Raw genomic sequence first — 20,384 nt, 5'->3', positions numbered from 1 at the left:
CTTCTCCCATTGGTAAGCTCCCCATGGAAGCTCCATTTTAAAGGAGGCAGGCCAGCGATCCCCACTCTCCAGAGGTCACTGGAGGGACCTTCCCTGCCCTCCCCTCCCCCCAGTTTCCTTGACAACATAGTAGCTTCATATTTGACAACACTTGACAGTGTTTTTGGTTTGTTTGTTTGCTTTTTGTGGTTTCCTCATTTTTCCAGCCTATATTTTTTACAGTAGAAAAAAAATTTTTAATATCCATGCCAATAATCAAGATATATAAGAAATCAACACAGATGTATAAGTCTAAGAGCCACTGTCCAATGGATAGGTGGTCAAGGCACATGAGCAGTTTTTAAGAGCACAATTAAAAACATCAGCAACCATGTGAAAACAATGCTTTAAATCATGTATAATAAGATAATTAGAGATTAAAACAAATCTCAGGTTTCAACTCACACCCAACAAATTGGAAAAGAAAAAAGAGAAATGGTCAGTATTAGATGTGATACGAGAAAAAAATAGGTACCAAAATGTACTGTTGGAGGAGGGGTAATGCGGTCAACGTGCTCTGGAAAACTATCTGAAATTTGGAATTGTGCAAAAAAGCCCTTATCTCTAGTGTTCTACTACTAAGCCAACATCCCACAAAGGTCAAAGAAGGAAAGAAAGGACCTCCACGGAGTACACCCCTAATGGTACAGTATAATATTGCACAGCATAGTATAATTCCAGCCTATTTCTTGACTTTGCATTTGATGTTAAAGTTGGGCTCTGCTCATCTAGGAGTGGGGAGCCACTGTCCCAAGCATCAGGCTTTTGGGGGCTGCTCTTTTTGTATCCCAGCTTGTATTCATACCCCCTACACTTAGCACAGTGCCAGGCTGTGTTGGTAAGCAAAATGGGCCCTTAGCACTCAGTTCACACGTGAGTTTGAATGACACGTCTGGGACAGCAGACCACAGGGGTTTAAGTCACCTCTTTGTGACGATTCTAGGTCACGTGAGTGAGTCGCATGTGTGACTCACCCCCGACCCTGAAAAAGATACAAAACCAGGGGTTGGCTTTCTATTCCTTGGAGCTCTTACCCACAGCAGTGGTGGCACGCGTGACTCTGGGCCTGCCCTAGTTATGAGCTCCCGGGCTGAACCTAGATGTTGGTAACTGAATCTGTATTTGGTCTGTCTGTTGATGTCTGTAATTTGTATAGGGCTCTCACTCGTGCTGGTCTGCTGATGCAGAGACTCCGGGCAGCTGTAGCTAAGAAGCCCTCCAGCTTGTAACCCGGATGCTGAGACTTTGTTAAACTCTGGTTTTGAATTGGGATTTGAATCAGACAAGGTCTGTCTGTCCATGTTTGTACTTTGTTTGTATTTCGCTCTGAAGTTCAGGGTGCTGGTTTTTGCCCCTGAACTAAGTGAATGGTATTTGTATGCTGAATTAAAGTACGCTTGTCAACCCCTTAACCTTGCTTTCCTTACTAAAGCAGATCAAAAGAACCTGTGCTTTTGCAGTGTGTTGGCAGCTTTCTGGGTGCTGGCTGTTGGTGGATCTTACACCCCCACAGCAGCTGCCAGCTGGGTTGGTGAAACACAGACACACAATAAGCGCTTCATCGATGTTTGTTACCTTGACTTGACAGAGCTAGCTAAATGTCCAGGCCTGGTCTCAAACTCATAACATTCTGATTGCAAGTACGGTACACTCTCTACTGCATGGCCAGGTCTATCCTGGGACGTTCTTTGAGAAAAATTAAGGTGGTAAGCCCACACATACAGCCAGACCAGTGGTTCACCTGTGGAATGAAGACCGGCATTACTGTGTCTGACTCACAGGGTTACTGGGAAAGCTGCTGACCTAAGAAATGTGGGAGGGTTTTGAAAAGAACTAGGAAGAAGGCTGGACCCAGGAATGCACTTGCCGGCACAAGGAACTTCTGGGTGAGGAAGCTCTCCACCAATGCCAACTGGCCCCTTCCGTACCACATATGGTCTCAGCAAGGCTCCTAAGACACTGACAGGCTCAGTGACCCTCCTAAGGTCACCACGCCAGAGAGTGTCAAAAAGGAAGCCTCAAACCCAGGCTGTCCTGGCCTGGAGGCCGGCTGCCCTGGGCTGCCTCTCTGAAAAGAACAGAGAGCTATAAAGCTGTGAGGGAACCTTGACCCCCAGCCCTGCTGCCATTGCTGAGTGAGGGGGAAGCATGTTCCAGGAAGGCAGAGAGCACTGGACTGCACATTACTAAATAAAGCACAAAGCCCTGTGGAATGGAGAGTGCCTCTCCTTCAGAGGCCCTAAAAAGCCGAAGGGAGGCCAAACCAGGGAGCTGTCTTACTGGGTTCTTTTTAAAAGGAGAGATGCCTGGCGTTTCTAGGTGACATTTTTGTAGTAGTTCATGAATTACAAAGCCCCTGACAATCATGATCTCCTTTGTTCCTCACGAGAACCCTATGAGGCACCCAGTGCCTCTGCTACTGGACAGAGAAGTAAACTGAGGATCAGAACCACCAAGTAGCCAGCCAGGGAAGCCCCACTGACACCTACCTCAGAGTGCCCTGGAGATGGCCCGAGGCCAAGAGCAGCCCCTGGGGAACTTCCCAACCCCTTGGCAGCTGTGACCAGAAAGACTCCTGACTTCTGGGTGCCCTTTGGCAATGAGCCCTGCCATACACATTTGGGCTGCTCCATGGAAGGCTGGCACATCCCTGGTTCATCCATTCGTCTGAGGATGGCTCTTCCAAGGCTCTAATGCCAGGGGACAGCCAACTAGGGAGCTGAATATGGATCTCCCACCAAGGTCAGCACCAAGGCCCCCACTGGTGTTCACCATGATGCCTTGGGTGCACATGCCCTACACAGATGTGGATACAGAGACACACAGAGACTCCAATTGTGATGCCAGCTTTGAACCTAGCTCTGAAGCCTTGGGCAAGTCCTTCTGCCTCACTGGTCCTCAGTTTCCTTTTCTGTAAAAGGAGGGGACTGAACTCAATAGATTCTAAGGTCCCTTGGAGCTCTAACAATCAATGCGATCACGCTTTGCTTGCACTCTACTGAGAAGGTCACCCTTCTCCTGGCCAGGGCCAGTTCTGCCACATGTGCTTTGGATTTACCCAACATCCTCTGGGAGCTGTGATCACTCCTTTGGTCTTTCCTACCTTCAATCTCTCCCTAGACACTAGCTTTTCCTGCTACCTACAAACAAGCCCAGGCTTCCTGCATTCCGAAAATACTTTAGGGAACTTAGTCATTCCCTCAAGTACAGGTCCTATACTTCTCTTCTGAAGGCCAGACCAATGGGGAGCACTGTGCATCCTCACCCTCCCCACAGGCAGTGGCAGACCCACGGCTGGTCTGATGGGTGGGCAGAGGAGCAACCAGCAGCCTGTGCCTTTTTCTCCCTTTCTCCACCAGGTTTGGAAAGTGTGTGATCTGGCACCACGGCAGCCTACCAAGGTGGTTGGTCCTCAGCCAGGCCCAAGAGGATCATCTCTTGCCATCCTCCTTCGGTAACAACTATGTGCCTTATGTTTTGGGGAATACAGGCCAGGTGTTCCATGCTCATTAGGAGTCATTCTTGATAGATTTACAGGTTTTGACTCAGAGCCAGGAATTTCCCCCGATGGTTTGTGTGTTTGCTAGTCTCTATTAGACAGCCCTCTCCCAAACAAAATCACGTGTGTTTATTTCATGGGGTTCAGCCTGCTGAGCATTCTGCCGGCTACAGCTGACCAGGCTCCCTAGACACAGAGAGGGCTGGCCTTCACTGGGTCTGGAGTTCTGCAGCCTCATTAGCAGAACTCACCATCGTATCTGTTAACTCAAGACCATTTCCTTACCGTCAATTACTGGGAAAACAAGACACAAAAAGAAGCAGAGCAGATGCTACAGTGATGGCAGCTCCTAAGCCTGGCTTTTTTGTCCCTCTCTCGTGTCCCCTGCTTCTCCAGGGCTCCAGCGGGACACTGAAGCAGAGGGGGCAGATGTTCTCATTACCTGAGGTGTGCGAGGTTTAGCAATCTGAATAATGGCAGTGTACTGGAATGATGCTCCATGGCAGTGAAAGGGCCACAGGGAGCCCAGTGGTACATACCTGGGCCACAGCTGTGATCTGCTCCAGGGCCAGGGCTTGGAGAGCGGAGTCCTGGCTTTCCACCAGAAGCTTCAGGGCCGGGAGCAGGAGGGACTGGCTAAGCAGGAGAGAGGCCAGCTCCTTCACACACTGAAATCAGAAGCACAAGACCTGACGTGAGACTCAGGAGGCATCAGAGGTAACGAGGGGGCCAGGTGAGCCCAAGGTCTAAGGCCACAACACCCCATAATGTCCACTATAAGGAAGAGCACTGGAGGCTTGTTTGCTGGACTGGAGATGCAGGTCCTTGGCTATAGCTCTTTGTGTGGCTGTGTGAAGAGCCCGGCCTGGCAGGGCAGGACAAAGGCCCAAGGCTCCACTCTGCCATTTACCAGCCGAGTCACCTGCCCTGCGCCTCAGTCTCCTCATCTCCAAAGGGGGTGACATCCTAGACACCCACACAGGTTTTGTCATGTGGGGCAGGTCAGATGGGGGAGCTCACAGGAAGTCCAAGCAGGTATAACCTAGACCGGCCAGCGTAAGCAAGCACTGTCTCCAGGGAAATGCTGGGCCCCTGCAGGGCTCGTCTGGACAGAAGCCAGGTCAGGGGAGGCTCTTGGGGCGCTCAGAGCAGCAGAAGGCTGGGTCACACAGACCAAGACTCGTCACCATTCTACTCAGCCCAGGACCAGGAGTGGGGGGATTTTACATGCAAGTGCTTTCCACTCAGTGTGGGGGTGGAGTGAGGGGAGGGCTCTGGGACAGTGAGAGCAAAGGAGACGGTGTGTAGAAAGCACTCAGGAGCCTTAAAGCACATTTAATACAGGGCAGCTAACATCATCATTATCAGTATTCACCCATAAATAGAATTCCACTCATTGCCAGTATTTGCTCCTCTGGGATGCTACAGAAAACCAGTGTGTGTCTGCAGAGACCTCAGGACCGGATGGTTTGAACCACCTCTGAGGTCCTCACTCTATATGGGAGGAGACTGAGGCCCAAAGACATGAGGTGACTTCATTCCCCAAGGTCACGCAGCCAGGCACCGAGGGGCACAAGCCAGGCCCAACACCTCCAAATTCTGCAGTCTTCCCTTGTACACACGCAGCAAGTGTCTCCTAGGTGTCTGGCACTGTGTGAGAGACATAGACCTTACCCTGCCTTCAGGAGGCTTCTCTTCTGCCGAGAGCTCGACCCACATGGCTGCTCAATCCTGCCCGGAGGCTCATTTGGTGGTACCGCAGAGGCAAACATTAAACAGGGAACAAACTGGGACCAAAAACGGTTCCCAGCAGTATTTGCAGAAACAATTGTGAGCATTCGCCTGAAATAAATTCTAAGCACCTTAAAACAGGGCTCTTAGCTGACATATCAATGCCTGCCCCAAGCTAACAGGGCTTATGCAAGGTTAGAAAGAGAGTAAACAAGGAATGAAGGAATGAATGAAGAGGGAGTGAACAAATCTCAATTAACTGGCCTGACCCTATTCCCAGAGCACTCTCTTCACTACCATATTTGTTCTGTGCTTAGCGGGCAAATTTACCCCTGGGCCAACTGCAGGGGTTAGACCTCAGTTTGGCCCATGGATGATCTGCCACCCAGAGCACACCCAGGGAGACTGGGCACTAACTAGCCTCTGCCAGGGGACTCACGCTCACACCTCCCCCCAAGGGATTGAATCTAATTCTAAGTGGACTTGGACTTTCCCTGTTTGAGCCTCAATGTCCCCACCTAGAAAGTGGGCATATAGTATTTATACAACCTGTTACACAAGATGATTGGGAGAAAAGCCACCAATGGTGAATGTCTACGTCCATGGCGCCTAGCAAGGGGTCTAGTACATCGTCAGTCAACAAGCATTCATTAAGTGCTTACTGTGTTCCTGGCCCTGTGCCAAAGTGCTGGGGATACAAAGGAAGACAAAAGCTGCCCCCACCCTCAGGGAGCTCCTATCTGATGGGGGAGACAATATGAAAACAACTAGTTACAAACATGATAGATTCAAGATGGGGAGCAGGGAACACCAGGCCCCCACAGAAGGTGAGATGAAGTCGGAGAAGCCCAGGGAACTGAAGAAGAGAGCTCTAGGCATGGGGGATAGCCAGGACAAAGGCCTGGAGGAGGAAAAAGGCAAAGCCAGAAATGAGAAACATCAAAAAAAGATAGAGCTGAAGTCTCGGACATACCAACACCACAAAGTCCTAGAAAACAGACTACACCAAATCGTCACCAAGAAGTAGAAAAAAAACTATCCCCATGAGCCCTATCTCCAGCCCATGTCAGTCCAGGGAGACAGAAAAAGAGGTCTGGGGAAGCCAGGGGCAGGACTGGCCAGCAGAGGCCCACAGAGCGTTCCCGCCTGTGGCAACAGCAAGAGAACCAAGGCTGTCACCAGGGCAAGAAAGGACTGCAGGGCCATGGGGGGCCTGGCCTTGTGCAGACCGCAGTGAGAGGGCCAGCTGGCAGCTCCATCAATCGCTCCCTAGTTCTAGGTCACAGATCCATGGGGAGTAAGGAGGAGACCTGCCCCAAGGGGTGGCAGTCCAGGCAACCCATGGCTGAGATCTCCCAGAGACAGCCCCTCCAGGAGCGTTCAGGCGTGGCCCTAACAGGAAGTCCAAAGTCAGGAAGAAGGCTGCAACAATGAGCCAAGAAAAGAGAACCCTATCAATCCAGCATGGAGAGCTATGGCAGTAACAGGAGCACCCAAGGCACAAATACCTGCAAATAAAGTCTCAAAGAAGAATGCAGCTTGGGTGCAAGGCCCACTAGAATTCCTAGATGAGAACAAGCCAGAGTATTAAAAAAAAAAGCTAAAAAATTATTTTAAAAAAGTCAAATAAGAGCAATGGAAGAAAAAAAACAGGCAAAAAATGGTAGCTCTGGAAAGAGAACGAGCAACTTGGGCCTCCTCTTGTGGGAACGGGTAGAAAGAGGGAAAACGGCCACATAGCTGGGCACAGAAATGCATTTCACTCAGCAGGGAAATGAGGAGATGGGGAGAAAGGAGAAGACAGAATAAAAGGGAGGGATTAATCCTAAGCAAAACAAGCTCTACAACTGTACAGAAACACAGCAAAGATTTGGATGTTGAGAGGGCGCCAATCAATCGGCGAATGGCTGAACAAACTATCGATGGAATGGGATACTGCTGTGTCCTAAGAAATGATGAAGGGAACGCTTCAGAGAAATCTGGGAAGATTTAAATGAACAGATGCAAGGTGGTCAAGGAAGATCAGAAGAACCATTTATACACCAGCAATACTGCAAATACAAACAACTCTGCAAAGCTCAGGACCTCTGATCGGCACAATGAGCAATTCTCATTCCAGAGGACTCTAGATGAAACATGCTGCCCACCTCCTGACAGAGAAATGAAGGGCACACAATTCAGACAGACTTTTTTTGTGACCAACGTGAGAATTTCTTTTGTTAAGTAAATATGTTTATAACTTATCTGTTTTTTCTTTCCTTCTCAAGTAGGAATCAAGGGGAAATGGGAGGGAGTAAGGCAGATTTCTGCTGACTGAAAAAATTTAATTTTACAAGATCATTGGTAACTGGAGAGTTGGTAACATGCTGGTAATGCAGCAGGTGCTTAATAAATGCATGGTTTATAGACTGACACGTTGTAGGGTCCTTCCCAGCTCTGACTGTGTACATTGGAAAGGTCTAGCCTGTCTGTGAACAGTGAAAGAGCCGTCGCTCAAATCCAAGCGATGGCCACGCTTCCTCCAATGACCAGCATCAGCTCCCGAAGCCACTGGGACCAGCTTCTGTCTGGCTATGACCAGCTGATGAAGAAAGCTGCGGATGCTGTAGAGTCAGCATCGCATCTTAGCAACCTACACAGGGACCCCCTGCACCACTGAGCACAGGCGTTCACATTCCCATGAGCTAGGCTCAGACGGCTATGCTGGAGGCTTGTCACACTCGGAGCCAAGGGCGGAGGTCATTCTCCCTCTCCACACGGCAGAGGACCTGTACACAGAGTCCGGAGGCAGCCCGGGTCTGGGGCTGAGCCACCCAGGCCTTGCTTGGGGACAGGAAAGATTGCAAGAGCAGGCCTGGAGTTCTGGACCACTCTGGGCCTCCTGCAAAAGCGGCAGGGCCCTCCCTTCTCTCTGGCTTCTCCAATAGAATCCTGCTCCCTCACAGCTGACCAGGTAGATATTAAAGCAGGTGAAGCAACGCAAATAGGGCCGTCTATTATTCCATCAGGGCCTGTGTTTCTGGGAAGGTTTCACATCACCATGGATACGAGCTAAGCAGAAGGAAGAATCTGTCTCCAGACCGTGGGCCGCGTGACCTGTGAGAGAGTGATCTGGATCTGAGAGATCTGGGGACATTGCCTGGGGGAGAAACCCTCCCAGCCAGAGGTGACCATGGGCCAGGAGCAGAAGCTGACAGCACTCATCAGGAGGGGGAGGGGGACCAAGGCAGGAGAGGCAGAAAGGAGGAGGAAAGGATTCAAGTGTTCTTTCAGAAATCATTAGGAATGGGCCACATTTCAGAAACTAAGTACCAAAAATACATGTGCTTTTTGGTCAAAGGATGAAGACTCAAATCATTCCATGACCGAGGTGGTTCAAGATATGACAGAACATGGCAAGGAGACTGCCTAATTTGCCGGTGCAGCAGACCTTTGGACACACTTCTCCCCTTCTAATGACCATGCTTGGGGTCACCTTCCCATTCGCACCCCTCTGTTCACATGCGGGGATCACATACCAGAAGGTGTCTGAGAGCCCGCTGCACCAAGTACTCCCACCTCAAAGACAGAGAGACTGAGGCAAGGGAAGTGCAGGTCCAGTAATGGCAGAAATACGAGACAGAGCCCTAGATGCAAGACATCACAGAGAATCTGGACACAAACCCCAGCTCTGCCACCAGCACTGACTGAGCACCTACCATGTGCCGGGCACTAGGGGTACAAAGATAGAATGAAAGCTTTCAAATAGTTTGTGAAGTATTTCATAGATAAATAATTGGGTACATGGATGGATAGATGGATGGGTGGGTGGATGGATGGATGGACAGATGGATAAACAGATGGGTGGATGTTATGGATGGATGGACAGATGGACGGACAGACAGACAGATAGATGGACGGACAGATGGACAGACAGACGGTTAGATAGATAGATAGACAGACAGACACGTGGATAGATGGATGGATGGACAGATTTCTGACAGATGGATCGATCCAGCTTGGGAAAGCTTGGCTTAGCCCCCATCTCTCACTCACTGCTCTGCTCATCTCTTTCCCACATGACAGTCATTCAAGCTCATGAAGACAGTTCAAGACATACCATTCCTTTCCTCTCTCAGTTCAGAACTCCGTCCCATGCCCAGCTCTTGGAGAAACTACACTGGCTCTTTGGAATCCTCACTTCCTTTTCTAGGGGCTCACATTCTCAATGATTGATTCTGGAATCTTCACAGTATTCCAAGTCAAGCTCACTGGCCTATCATTTCAAGACTCTTCTCATTCCATTTTTAAAAACCAAGACAACATTTGCCCTTTCAAATTCTGTGGCACCTCCCTGTTTCCATAATCTTTCAAATATCAGTGGCAGTGGCTCAGCCATCCCATCTGCCAGTGGTTTTGAGACCAAGGACCCAGCCTGTTTGGGCCAAGAGGCTTCAATTCATCAAGGGCAGTTCCATTACTTATTTTGGTTATCAACTCCCTGCTAGTCTGTTTTGTTCTGTCACTTCCAGTGGAAAGGTCATTCTCCTTGGCATAAGGAGACCAAGAAGCTCTGGCTTCTCTCTCTGTGCTTGGTGGTCATTATCCCTCCACCCCCACCTCAGCCAAGGTCCAGGCCCTTCTCTGGTCCTCACAACAGAGCCACAAACAAACAAAACAAAACAGCCACAACCATGTGTTGTCCTGAGCTTCTCTCATCAGACTCAACATACCCTGAGCTTTAGTATTCCTGACACTGTTTTCACACGGCCAGATCAGTCGCTCACATTTACCCCCTGCTACCACACCTTCTTCCATCTTCCATATTCTCTAAATTCCTTTTTTTAGCATTAATTATGAATTTGACAAACATCAACAAACACGAACATTTTTATGCACCAAGAGCAGAAAGAGGATTGTAAATGAATGTATACTGGTTTTTTAAATATGCATGAAATTTAATAATGATGAATTATGAACACTACCATGCCAGTCTATGTCACTTTCTGAACTTCCTTCTGCTTTCTTCTGGGTATTCTTCTAAGGTTTCCTTCACTCCTCTTTCCTCCTTCCTTCCTTTCTTTTTCTCTTCCTTCCTTTCTTTCTTTTTCTCTTTCCATCTTTCACTATCCCTCCCTTACAATGTCTCTCGCTTCCAAAAACAAGAGCCCTCTCTGACAACAAATATTTATTATCAAGCACAACAAATCCACACTTTGCTTGTACTGGAAAATGCCTGCCTTGTTCTGTGCTTACAGCACCATCCTTCCATCGTCAGCCTTTGGGAGTCAGGATTGGTCGCTGTGTGAATCAAAGCTGTTTACCCTTTGTTACTACATAAGCCATCCTCCTGGTTCTGATCGCTTTGCTCTGCACCAGCTCAGACAAGTCTTCCCGGGTTTCTCTTAATATGGCCCCTTCATAATTTCTTATACTGTACTAATATTCCATCACAATTACATGTCACAATTTTTTTCACTCATCTACCAGCTGATGGGCATCTGCTGTATTTCCAGGTCTTTCCTACGGCAAAAATAGTTGCTATAAATATAATGGTTCATGTGGGTCCGTCCTTTCTGACTTTGATCTCTTTGGAGTACAGGCCTAGAGGTGGCTAAGTATATTTTAGTGAAGTTGGAGGCTGAGTTCCAACCTGCTTCCCAGAATGGGCCTGTCCATTCACAGCATCACTGACAAACCATGCATGAGTGTGCCTGGCCACCTTGACCCCCCAACAACAGTCACTTTCTGTGTTTGCCATCTTTGCTGATCTGGTGAACATGAGGTCATATCTCTGGGATGTGTTATTTTCCATTTTCCTTGTTACCAGTGACTTGGAGCATTTTTATACAGATATTTTTCATTTTAATTTCGGCTTTTGAAGACTGTCTTTTGTCCATAATCTCCTGGAGCATGCCTCTTGTTCTTATAAATTGTGTTTCAATATCATGTATTTTGAATATTTAACCAAGTTTTTGAATATCTGACCAACCAATATTTAACCAATTCCTTTAACCAAGAAGTTGGCTGCAAAAAGAACCCCAAATTACCCAGTTTACTGTTTCCCTTCTAACTTCACTGATTACATCTGTACAAAAACTTTTTATGTAATCACAACTGTTCTAACCTTTGTTTCACCAGAACTCTCTCCTTATTCATTCTTATCCCAAAGACACTCGGGTTTCATTCTTCTCTGACTCGTTAATGATGTACCTTTTTATACTGCGGTCATATATTCATTTGGAGTATATTGAGATCTTGGTCCAACTTTAATGCCTCTTAGACTACTCTCCAATTTTTCCACCAGTTTTTGTCAAATAGCACATCCCATAGTTGGTATCCTTGACTTTATTAAATGCTACACTATTGTATTCATTTGTTTCTGGATTTTTTTCCCCTAATCTGTCCCACTGATAAGCTTTTCTTTTTTTTAAACAACCAGTACCAAGCAATTCTGATGATTACTGCTTTATAGTATAATTTGAAATATGGCACTGGTAGGCCCCCTTCCAACTTTTTTTCTCTATTAGTTCCCTTGAGAAGACCAGACTTCCTTTTACCTCCTCCAGATGTATTTTGTTATTATTATGTCTAATTTTACAAAGTAATTCTTTGTTGGTTTGATTAGAATGGCACTGAATCTGACAATTAAGGTAATTATTTTTATTATTGGAACACGGCCCAACAATGAGCAACGGGTATCTCTCCAGTTATCAAAGTCTTCCATTATGTCTGTAAAATGTGGTCTCTGGTTTTATTCCTATAACTCCTGGGTTTCAGTAAGAGGATCCATTTCTCGTTTAGCCCCAAGTTTGTTGGTGAGTTCCCTGTGCATCCACAACGGTCTCTTCAGGCACAACTAATTTTTTTTTTCTCTTCATTGGAACTATTTCCTTTTGTTTATTCAGAATTTTATTCTTGAGCATCTTCCACCCCCCCCACCCCCCCACCCACCCCCCCCCCCACCCCCCCCCGCTCCTCCTTGTCTTTGCTCTCTTCTCCGACATCCACATGCACATTAGACCACACCCAGATTTCTTCTCTCTGATTACAAACTCTAAGAGGGAGTGCGCAGCAGCTCCACGCCTTCTCCCCCACCAAGCTCCCATCATTCCCAACTCCTTAGCAGGAATCAGATCCAGCCTAAATTGCAGGACTGCCCTAAGGATCAAGAATTTCCACTTATTGTTTCCTTAATCTGCTGAAGAATGAGATCATAACCAGGCCAAGTTGAGAAGTTACTGGTCATTCTGCTCCTAGGAGAGAGAGAACTAGCTGGTGTCTGGGAAACTGAAATCTCCTAGAATTCTGTTCAGGAGCAGTGGTAGCAGCTTTTTATAGAGCCCCTAAAGGTTGGCAAAGCACTTTATATGTGGTAACTTATTTGATTCTCACAACAACCCCGTAGGTAGGTGCTAGTAGGATCCTCATTTTGCAAATGAGGAAACTGAGGCAAGTGACTTGCCCAGGGTCTCACAGCTAGGCAGTGGCTGAGGCTGGACTCTTGACTCCTAGCCTTGTGGTGCCTCCTCGGTGCCTAATCCTAATCCAATGCCTGCTTGTGGACCAGGATGGATGTTTCCCAAGCTCATCTACTTCCCATTTGTAACCAGGTGATCAGTCATATGCTCCAACGACAAAATCACTTGTTTCTCTCTCCAGTACCCCTTACCCATAGTCCTTATCATGCTGCCCCTGAGAATTTGGGCTTCTCCCAAGAGTTTAGTGTCCAAGCCTCTGATGTCAACACCCCTCCCCCTTTCTCTCTCCTCTCAATTTGAACCAAAGGAGGTTCATTCCCAGCCACACCCAGCCACCAAGCAGCCCTCACCCTAGAAGGCCAAATGTACTTCCTTGCCTGAGAAATACCAGAGCCTCCTGCTCACCGCATTTGAATATCGACAATGGAGGCCAAGGCTTCTTTCTTTGACCTTGGCTCCTGCCAACTTCCAGGCATCTCAGTGGCTTTCCTATTCCCTGCCTGGGAGAGAGAGGAAAGCAAGTTTCTTGCTCCCCCACCCTTTTGTTGTTGTTTAAAGTCTTTCTGACCAGTTACAAACACGGAATTCCAGAAGCAGCATCTAGTAAATGTTCCTATGCCCGAAACATGAATTTCCCTCTTCCCCACTGAATGCCCCCTTTAAAGGGGAATTCACCGTACTTCCTGAGGAAGTCTATTCTTTTTATTGGATGGATCCAAGTATTAAGAATTTCCTCCTCTGACCAAATTGAAATCTGCCTCCTTGAAACTATCTCCCTACTTTGACTACTTCTGCTCTAAGGCACCTAATTCTTCTCCACAGGTATCCTGCGTCCCCCTGCCTTCAAGCCCCCCACCCCCAGTCTTCTCTTCTGTATAGACTCAGCATCACCTGTTCCTTCCTCTGGTCCTGTCTGCAACGTTTCCCATCTCCTCCTCACCTAGGCCCCTGCTGAGGATGCCTTACAGTCTGCTCACATCCTTCACGTGACACGACGCAGTGCCCAGAACGGAATATGACCTGCGTTCCATTATTTCATGGGCAAAATGTGACCATTGCTCTCACCAGATGAAAAGGGCCAGTCATGGCCATGGAGAAAGGAATCCCCAGTTATGCAGTGAGAATGATTTCCAAAGGCTCTGGGCAAGGACAGGCCTATTCTAAAGCTCTGGCTAATTGTGCATCTGTAATCCAGAATGTATTTCCTAGGAAACTCAGATGACAATGCAGGAGATGTGACAATGTAATCGGCTTGTGACCTACTTAGAACATATACAAATGTACTTAATACCAGCTCATTTGGAGCTGCCCATCCAAGACCCCGGCTAAATCTTTTACTGTGCGTCTTTCTAACACAGAGTGCCAGCCAGAGCGCCAGCTCTAATGGACAAATCCCAGGTAAAGGTTTCCAATTCAGCCTTTACAGAACAGAAAAGAGGCCTTCAGCCTTATCTAATCAGAATTCATCTTCTGTTGGCTGTGTAATTCCAAATAAATCTCTACCCTCTCTGGGCCTGAAGGAGACAGGGAATTTGCAGAAGACTTTCTACAGAGAAGGTGAACAAAGGGTCTCTGCGTTCCTTCTGACCTCTGGCAGAGGAATCATAAGATAATCTGCTCAGCTGCAAAGGGAGTGTCCTGGAGGGGACCACAGGAGCTCTGTCATCTGTGACCACCCTTGTGGAAGTGAGACAGAAGCCCCCACCAGGACTGCCTCAGCAATGGCAGAGGTGGGAGATTGTCTCTGTCAACGGAAGTGTTTTGTTTGTAGCCGTGTTTGGTTTATGTTGTCCTGGTGCTCCCACGATTTAAATCCAGGGCTCTCATGGGCCACAGAGCCCCAGGACTGTAATGACTAAAATGGGAGGATTAAGCCCTCCTATGCCTAAATCCCAGGGCTACTCTGAGATCAAGCAACAACATGAGCAAGTGGAGGGCTCTGGAACTAAAAAATATAATCCTCTTTGACTAGAAGTCAGTGAGAGAAAGAAGGGGCTTGTCTAGCCTTTGAGGCCTGGCCCTCCCCCCCACCTCCCAACAACCCACCATTATGCCCACTTCAAACAGTGGGGAAATGAGGCCCAGGGGCAAAGGGCATGCCCAGTCTAGAAAGACATAAAGCATCGTTGACGACTCCTGGGACTTCTCCATGTGCCCGTGGGCCTCAGGGCTCCCAGGAAGGTTGTCATCACCCCTACGACGGGTGCCTTACCCTGGGTCACACAAGCAGAATGTGGCCAAGGCCAGACTCGACCCCAGGTCTTCCCAGCTTCCACAACCTGTGGCCCTTCCAACACTCCACGGAGCTCAGAAAGATGCCAAGTCAACCCTGAGCTGGGGTCTGATGTGGAGCCCAAGGATGGCAGGCAGGATTGTCTTGTGGAAGGTGTACAGTTCTCTTAAATATTACAGATTTCCTCCTAAAACAAAGGCCTCTCTTTGGGGTGCTGGGGTTCTCCAGCTCACCCACAGGCCAAGGAGAAGAGGCTACAAACCATCACCACCCAGGCCACACCTCGAGGGCAGCGACTGATGGGCCAGGCAGGCCATGCACCCAGAGCAGAAGGCCCACCACACCCAAGCCCACCCGGCAGACTAAGAGGAGACCTTGGACAGCTCCCATCAGATCAGCCATCACCACGGACCACAATCTGTGCTGGACCAAGTACCTGCATCAGCAAGATCACAGCGCTGCCCTGAGAAGCTGGAATATAGCACTCTCTCCATGGATGCTGACCACCAACCCTTCTAATGCAACACAAGGTCTTCAAGAACTAATACAGCCTAAAGTGCAGTGCTCTGTGATGTCACTGTGTCATGTGACACCACATGAGGAACCAACTGCTCTGAACTCGCTGGTCCTCAGGCCCCAGGCCTTCCTGGTTCACACCCACCTTGCAAGGCCTTGGATAGACTCACGAGGGTCACCCCCAGACCTGGCTTCTCACTGAGGGTCACCCCCAGACCCAGTCTTTCACTGACTGATGCCTACTGCTTGTTGTTATTTCCAATATTTTAAAGACTGATTCTATCAGGCCAGCACAAGGAAGGCTGGTTTAAAAGATAGATGGCCTCACTTCAAATCCAGTCGATAAATACTTCTCTGGTTGCTTCCTCAGCTGCTCGTTCATGAAGCCTGCATTCCTAATGAACATAATCCACTCCAGTGATAACAAGGAGGATTCAAAGAATCAAATTTAATATTTCACTTTTCTAATCACTTTATATGTGAAAATATTTCCAATGCAACAGTCTGTTCAGAGCTCCAGACTCCTCCAGCAGCAGGTGGCTGTGGGGGTGGCCAGGCCCAGGGCACCTGCTGGGGCATCCCCACCGTGCTCACCCCACTTCTGCCCTTCCCAGGGAGGCCAGACCTTAGGACTGGCTCTTAGGAGTGGGCCAGCTCTGCCCCTCCCACCTTTGACCTTAGATTGGAAATTCCTTGAGAGCAGGGGTGTCTCTTCTTCATCCCCAGCATTCAGCACAGTGCCTGGCACACAGAAGGTGCTTAATAAATGTTTTCTGATCTCCTCCCCTCCCATCTCTTACTCTGCCTTGCCACTTCTAACCTCCCCTACAGTCTCACTGTAATCTCCAATCTCTCCAGCCTCCCTCATCCCCCCCAATCCCTCACCCCCCTCTCATCTTCCTTCCCCCCATAATCACCTACACAGCATCTTCCTCCTTTGTTTTCCTGGCCTGCTCCTCCTACCAAAGTTTATGCCCTGACAATCCTCTATCCCGAATCATTCCCACTTGACCTTCTCTGCTCTGTGTCCCAGGCTGCTGGAGGAAGTTACCCAAACACACCTCCCATGGTTAGAAAAGATGGAAGTCAGTCCTACAGAAAGATGAGTACCATGGACACTCAATACGAAGATACCCTTGGATGGCCTTCCACTGAGAAGGTGTATCCACCATGGAGGCCCTGGACAGGAACAGGACTCAAGGGGGGTTGGGAGGCGGATGCCAGAATCTTCCCAATGAAGGGGAGAGCCGCACATGGAAGCTCCAGCTCAACCACCACCAGGGTGAGTGGTCATTGTAACCACTGACCACTAATATCCCCTTTGGGCTTAATATATGGGGCCAGATCATAACCAGGGGTCAGAAGGAAAGTGAACTTATTTTTTTAAGCATACTCTATTTTGAGGAAACAAAAGCTGTGGTTATATAAATCCCACCAGAGGGTGGAAGGAGAGTTACCGGATTCTTGCCCAGAGCCAGCCAGACACTTCCCAACACTGCTAAGCCTGGCAAGGCTGGTGTCTACTGGGGTACTCTGGAATACGAGGGGCTGGGTGGGAAAGGATAGACTGATGCAGGGGGACCCCTGAAAGTATCAGCTGAAAGAAAACCCATTTCCAGCCTTCTTGGGGGAGGCTTCTTTCCTCAGTAAGTGAGAAATGACAGGCCCTTACCAGGCAGTGCCGAGCCTGGGCCCCCGACTGGGGAAGGTCCCTAGGAACACAAGCAGCCACTCACCTCTAGGGGAAGGCTCTGTGGGGTGCGGTACAGAGAACGGCAGAGCATCAACACATCCTGGCCCAGGGCGGCCTTGTTCTCATCTGTGCTCCTGGACAGCATCGCTGCTGCGAGCTTCATCCAGGGATTACTGTCCTTGCTGCTCCTAACCAGAGAGAAAGGAAGGGAGGGAGTGAGCAGGAGGCATCATTAAGAGGGCAGGGGAGGGTGGGCACCCCTCTCCCTATCACAGTCACACTGGATTTTCCAGAAAGTGCCGGTGCCTCCGGGCTCTTGAGAACCCCAGAATAAAAGTCTAAGACATTCTGTGCCTGTCCCTGGTGGGAACCCCCGGTCCCCACTACACTCCAGAAGTCAGTGGCAGAATGCAAGGGGCTAGATTGAGGGTCAAGTGCCCCTATCACTGGTGTCTCAAGATCTCAAAACACCTGTCAGGCGTTCTATCCATCTAACAAGGACAAGGTTGCCCCAAACTGGCTGTGATGACCACTAGTATTTGGCAGGTAAGAAAACTAATGTGAAGGGAAGGCACATCATTTGGCCAGGCCATGCAGTTAATGAGTAGGTGAGGCCAGGTGACAGGCCTCAGCCCTGGAAAGGATCTTGAAGGGCACATGGTCCAACCCTGATCGTCCTTGGAATAGGAACACCCATCTAGCCCTCCCACCATGCCGTCATCCAACCTTTGATGGACAGTGTCTGGTAACAGAAAACCCAGCACGTCCTGAGGCAGGCAGCCCATGCCACCGATGAGCTCTCAACATGGGGAAATCCTTTCTTGGGAGACGAAAGCAGTCCTATCAATTCAACCCACTGGTTCTAATTCTGTGCTTTGGGGGATGAGGAGAACACACAGAATTCCTCTTCTGTGTCAAGAGCCCAACTCGGAGCACATCCTCTGCCCTGCTCCACCCCCCCCCCACCCCAATCCCTTCCTCTTTAGGAAAGGACAGAGCATGGCTCAAGGTCAGAAGTATCTTTGGGGGCCAAGCTGGGCGCAGCAGGGGAGCAGCCTGGGGGGAAAGCAGAAACATTTGGAGGGAGAATGCAGCTGCATTTAGAAATGCCCACAAAGCGGATGCTCCTCCTGAACTATGAATAAGCACTGAGAAGATTCTTGCTGTGATTAGAACCCAGACCTTTGGGCTCTGCCTCCAGTGCTCCTTCCATCTGATGGCATGGCTTGGTTCTCAGGAAGGCTGGAGCCAGGTTCTGGGGGGCAGGCTCCCCTCTGTTAAATGAGACAGTGGAGCAGATGATTCAAGCCAAGGCCCATGTGATGACTCTTAATTCTGAATTACTCCAATGGCTCCAGGATCCCAGGAGAAGGAAGCCCACCTATGAATACAGGGCCAGGTGACTCCTGGAGGGAGGGATGCATGAACTGCCCACGTGTTAGGCTCTGGCCACTGTCAGTGCCCGCTGCAGCTGAGTCTGTCTCCACCTGGAGCTACAGTCTAAGAAGGGGCCTCATTCTCTCCCAAAAGCAAGATCTTTTTCTTCTTAGGGCAGGCATGAAAGACACTCAGGGGCTGATCCTAGTGAGGACATTGCAACTCAAACAGCACAATTACCATTTCAGAAGAAGTAAGAGGGAAAAGAGAAGTTCAGCACTGGCTAAAGAGTGAAAACATCAATGAGCTCAGATTCCTAATTCAGGCCTGGAACATATGTCTCATTTATAGCAACCACAGCATCTCTGAGAGCTTCCTGTGAGCTCAATGCACAGCTGGGGCTCAGAGAGCCTGCTGTCACAGAACATCAGAACTGAAGGAGGAAGGCATCAGGGCAGGGAACGCAGAATGTTGGGGCCAGGAGGGACCTTGTAATCTAGAACATGGTGTGCCAGTGCCGAGAGGGACCTTAGAATCTAGAACGTAGAGTTTCAGCACCAGGAGGGACGTGGGAACCTAGAATGTGGCGTGAGTCTGGGAGGGGCCTTGGAATCTAGAACATGGGTTGTCAGCACCAGGAGGGACCTGGGAACCTAGACCATGGACCTCAGTACCAAGAGGGACCTTAGAACCTAGAACATGACATTCAGTAGAAGGAAACTACCACTCTATTGCAGATGGCAGCTGCAACCTCACAAGTCAATCCTTACAAAAGAGAGAAGTCATCCTTCATCAGGGGAATCAAGGTTCTTTTCATCACCCTTGTGAGAGGCCCTTTCTTTATAAATATAAACCAAAAAGGGGTGGCTTGGAGACCAATGGGGGATGGGTGGATGGCAAGATTGCCCCAGAGCCCCGCCTGTCACATCGAGACCATCTCCAAGTGAACATCACTCACACTGTCAGAAGTTGCATTGGGTTGAAAACCAAGAAGGCTGGCATCTACCTACTCCCAGGTTCACCACTATCATCCTCTGGGACCTTGGGCCCACTGCCTCGACACACTAAGTTACCACTTGCTAACTAGATTGTTAAATGATTCTGCATCATGTCAAAATACTTTAGCAATTATGAGTGGGTGGCATCAATCTAAATTATTACTATTATTACTGAAATGAAAGGGCTGGATTAGATCGGCTCTAAGGTGAGGAGGACTCTGAATGTCAGCTCTGAATGTTCTTATTTAAGGAGAATAATAGGAGCTTGACACAAAAAGGCCAACCAACGTGGCTGCAAACCTGTTTGGATAACAGATCGAACGAGGTGTTTGTTACAAGCCAGCAGGACGGAAAAAACATAATCAGCTTCACAGTGGCCCTTCAGACACTCGTGATGTGTGAGTCAAATAGGTCGGCACCCAAGCAAGCGGCGGAAAGACAACACCATGAAAAGGTAACCTGGTAGCAAAGAGAAGAAGCAGTCAAAGGTCCTGGATTCAAATCCTGGCTCTGACCCTTGCCAGCCGGGTGTCAGTCACTTAGTAGTGCCATCTGTGAGCTGGAGTTACTGAATCAATAAAGATCTCCAACCAGGGCAACGAGCAATGCGCTGATAGTGAACCCATCTGCTGGGAGGGAGGTGATGGACCCAGAGTGAGACGTACACGTGGGGCATGGCTAATATGGGAACACGCTCTGGGTGAGGACACATATAGGTTCTGAGAGGCTTTTTTTCTTTTAAATTGGGAGGGGAGAGTAGGAGAGAGAGAGAAAACAAACGCTGATTCACTGAAAAATAAAATAAAAATGAAACCAAATGGAGACGAGGTTCAGCACT

General features: G+C 48.8%; 1 protein-coding gene across 1 annotated transcript in view; it reads right to left on the bottom strand.

Annotated features, from left to right (window-relative positions):
* The window catches only part of NBAS (NBAS subunit of NRZ tethering complex), a 271,212-nt gene that overhangs the window by 8,196 nt on the left and 242,632 nt on the right, over positions 1-20,384 (bottom strand). The window contains exons 50-51 of the mRNA XM_036750476.1: positions 17,215-17,359; positions 4,078-4,206 (exon numbers count right to left, since the gene is read on the bottom strand). Of these exons, the coding sequence (XP_036606371.1) occupies positions 4,078-4,206; positions 17,215-17,359 (274 nt within the window). The remainder of the gene's footprint in view (positions 1-4,077; positions 4,207-17,214; positions 17,360-20,384) is intronic.

The sequence above is a fragment of the Trichosurus vulpecula genome, chromosome 3, assembly GCF_011100635.1.
Source record: "Trichosurus vulpecula isolate mTriVul1 chromosome 3, mTriVul1.pri, whole genome shotgun sequence".
Classification (NCBI taxonomy): Eukaryota; Metazoa; Chordata; class Mammalia; order Diprotodontia; family Phalangeridae; genus Trichosurus; species Trichosurus vulpecula.
Note: the sequence above shows the minus strand (reverse complement) of the source record. Positions and strands in the feature narration are given on the sequence as shown.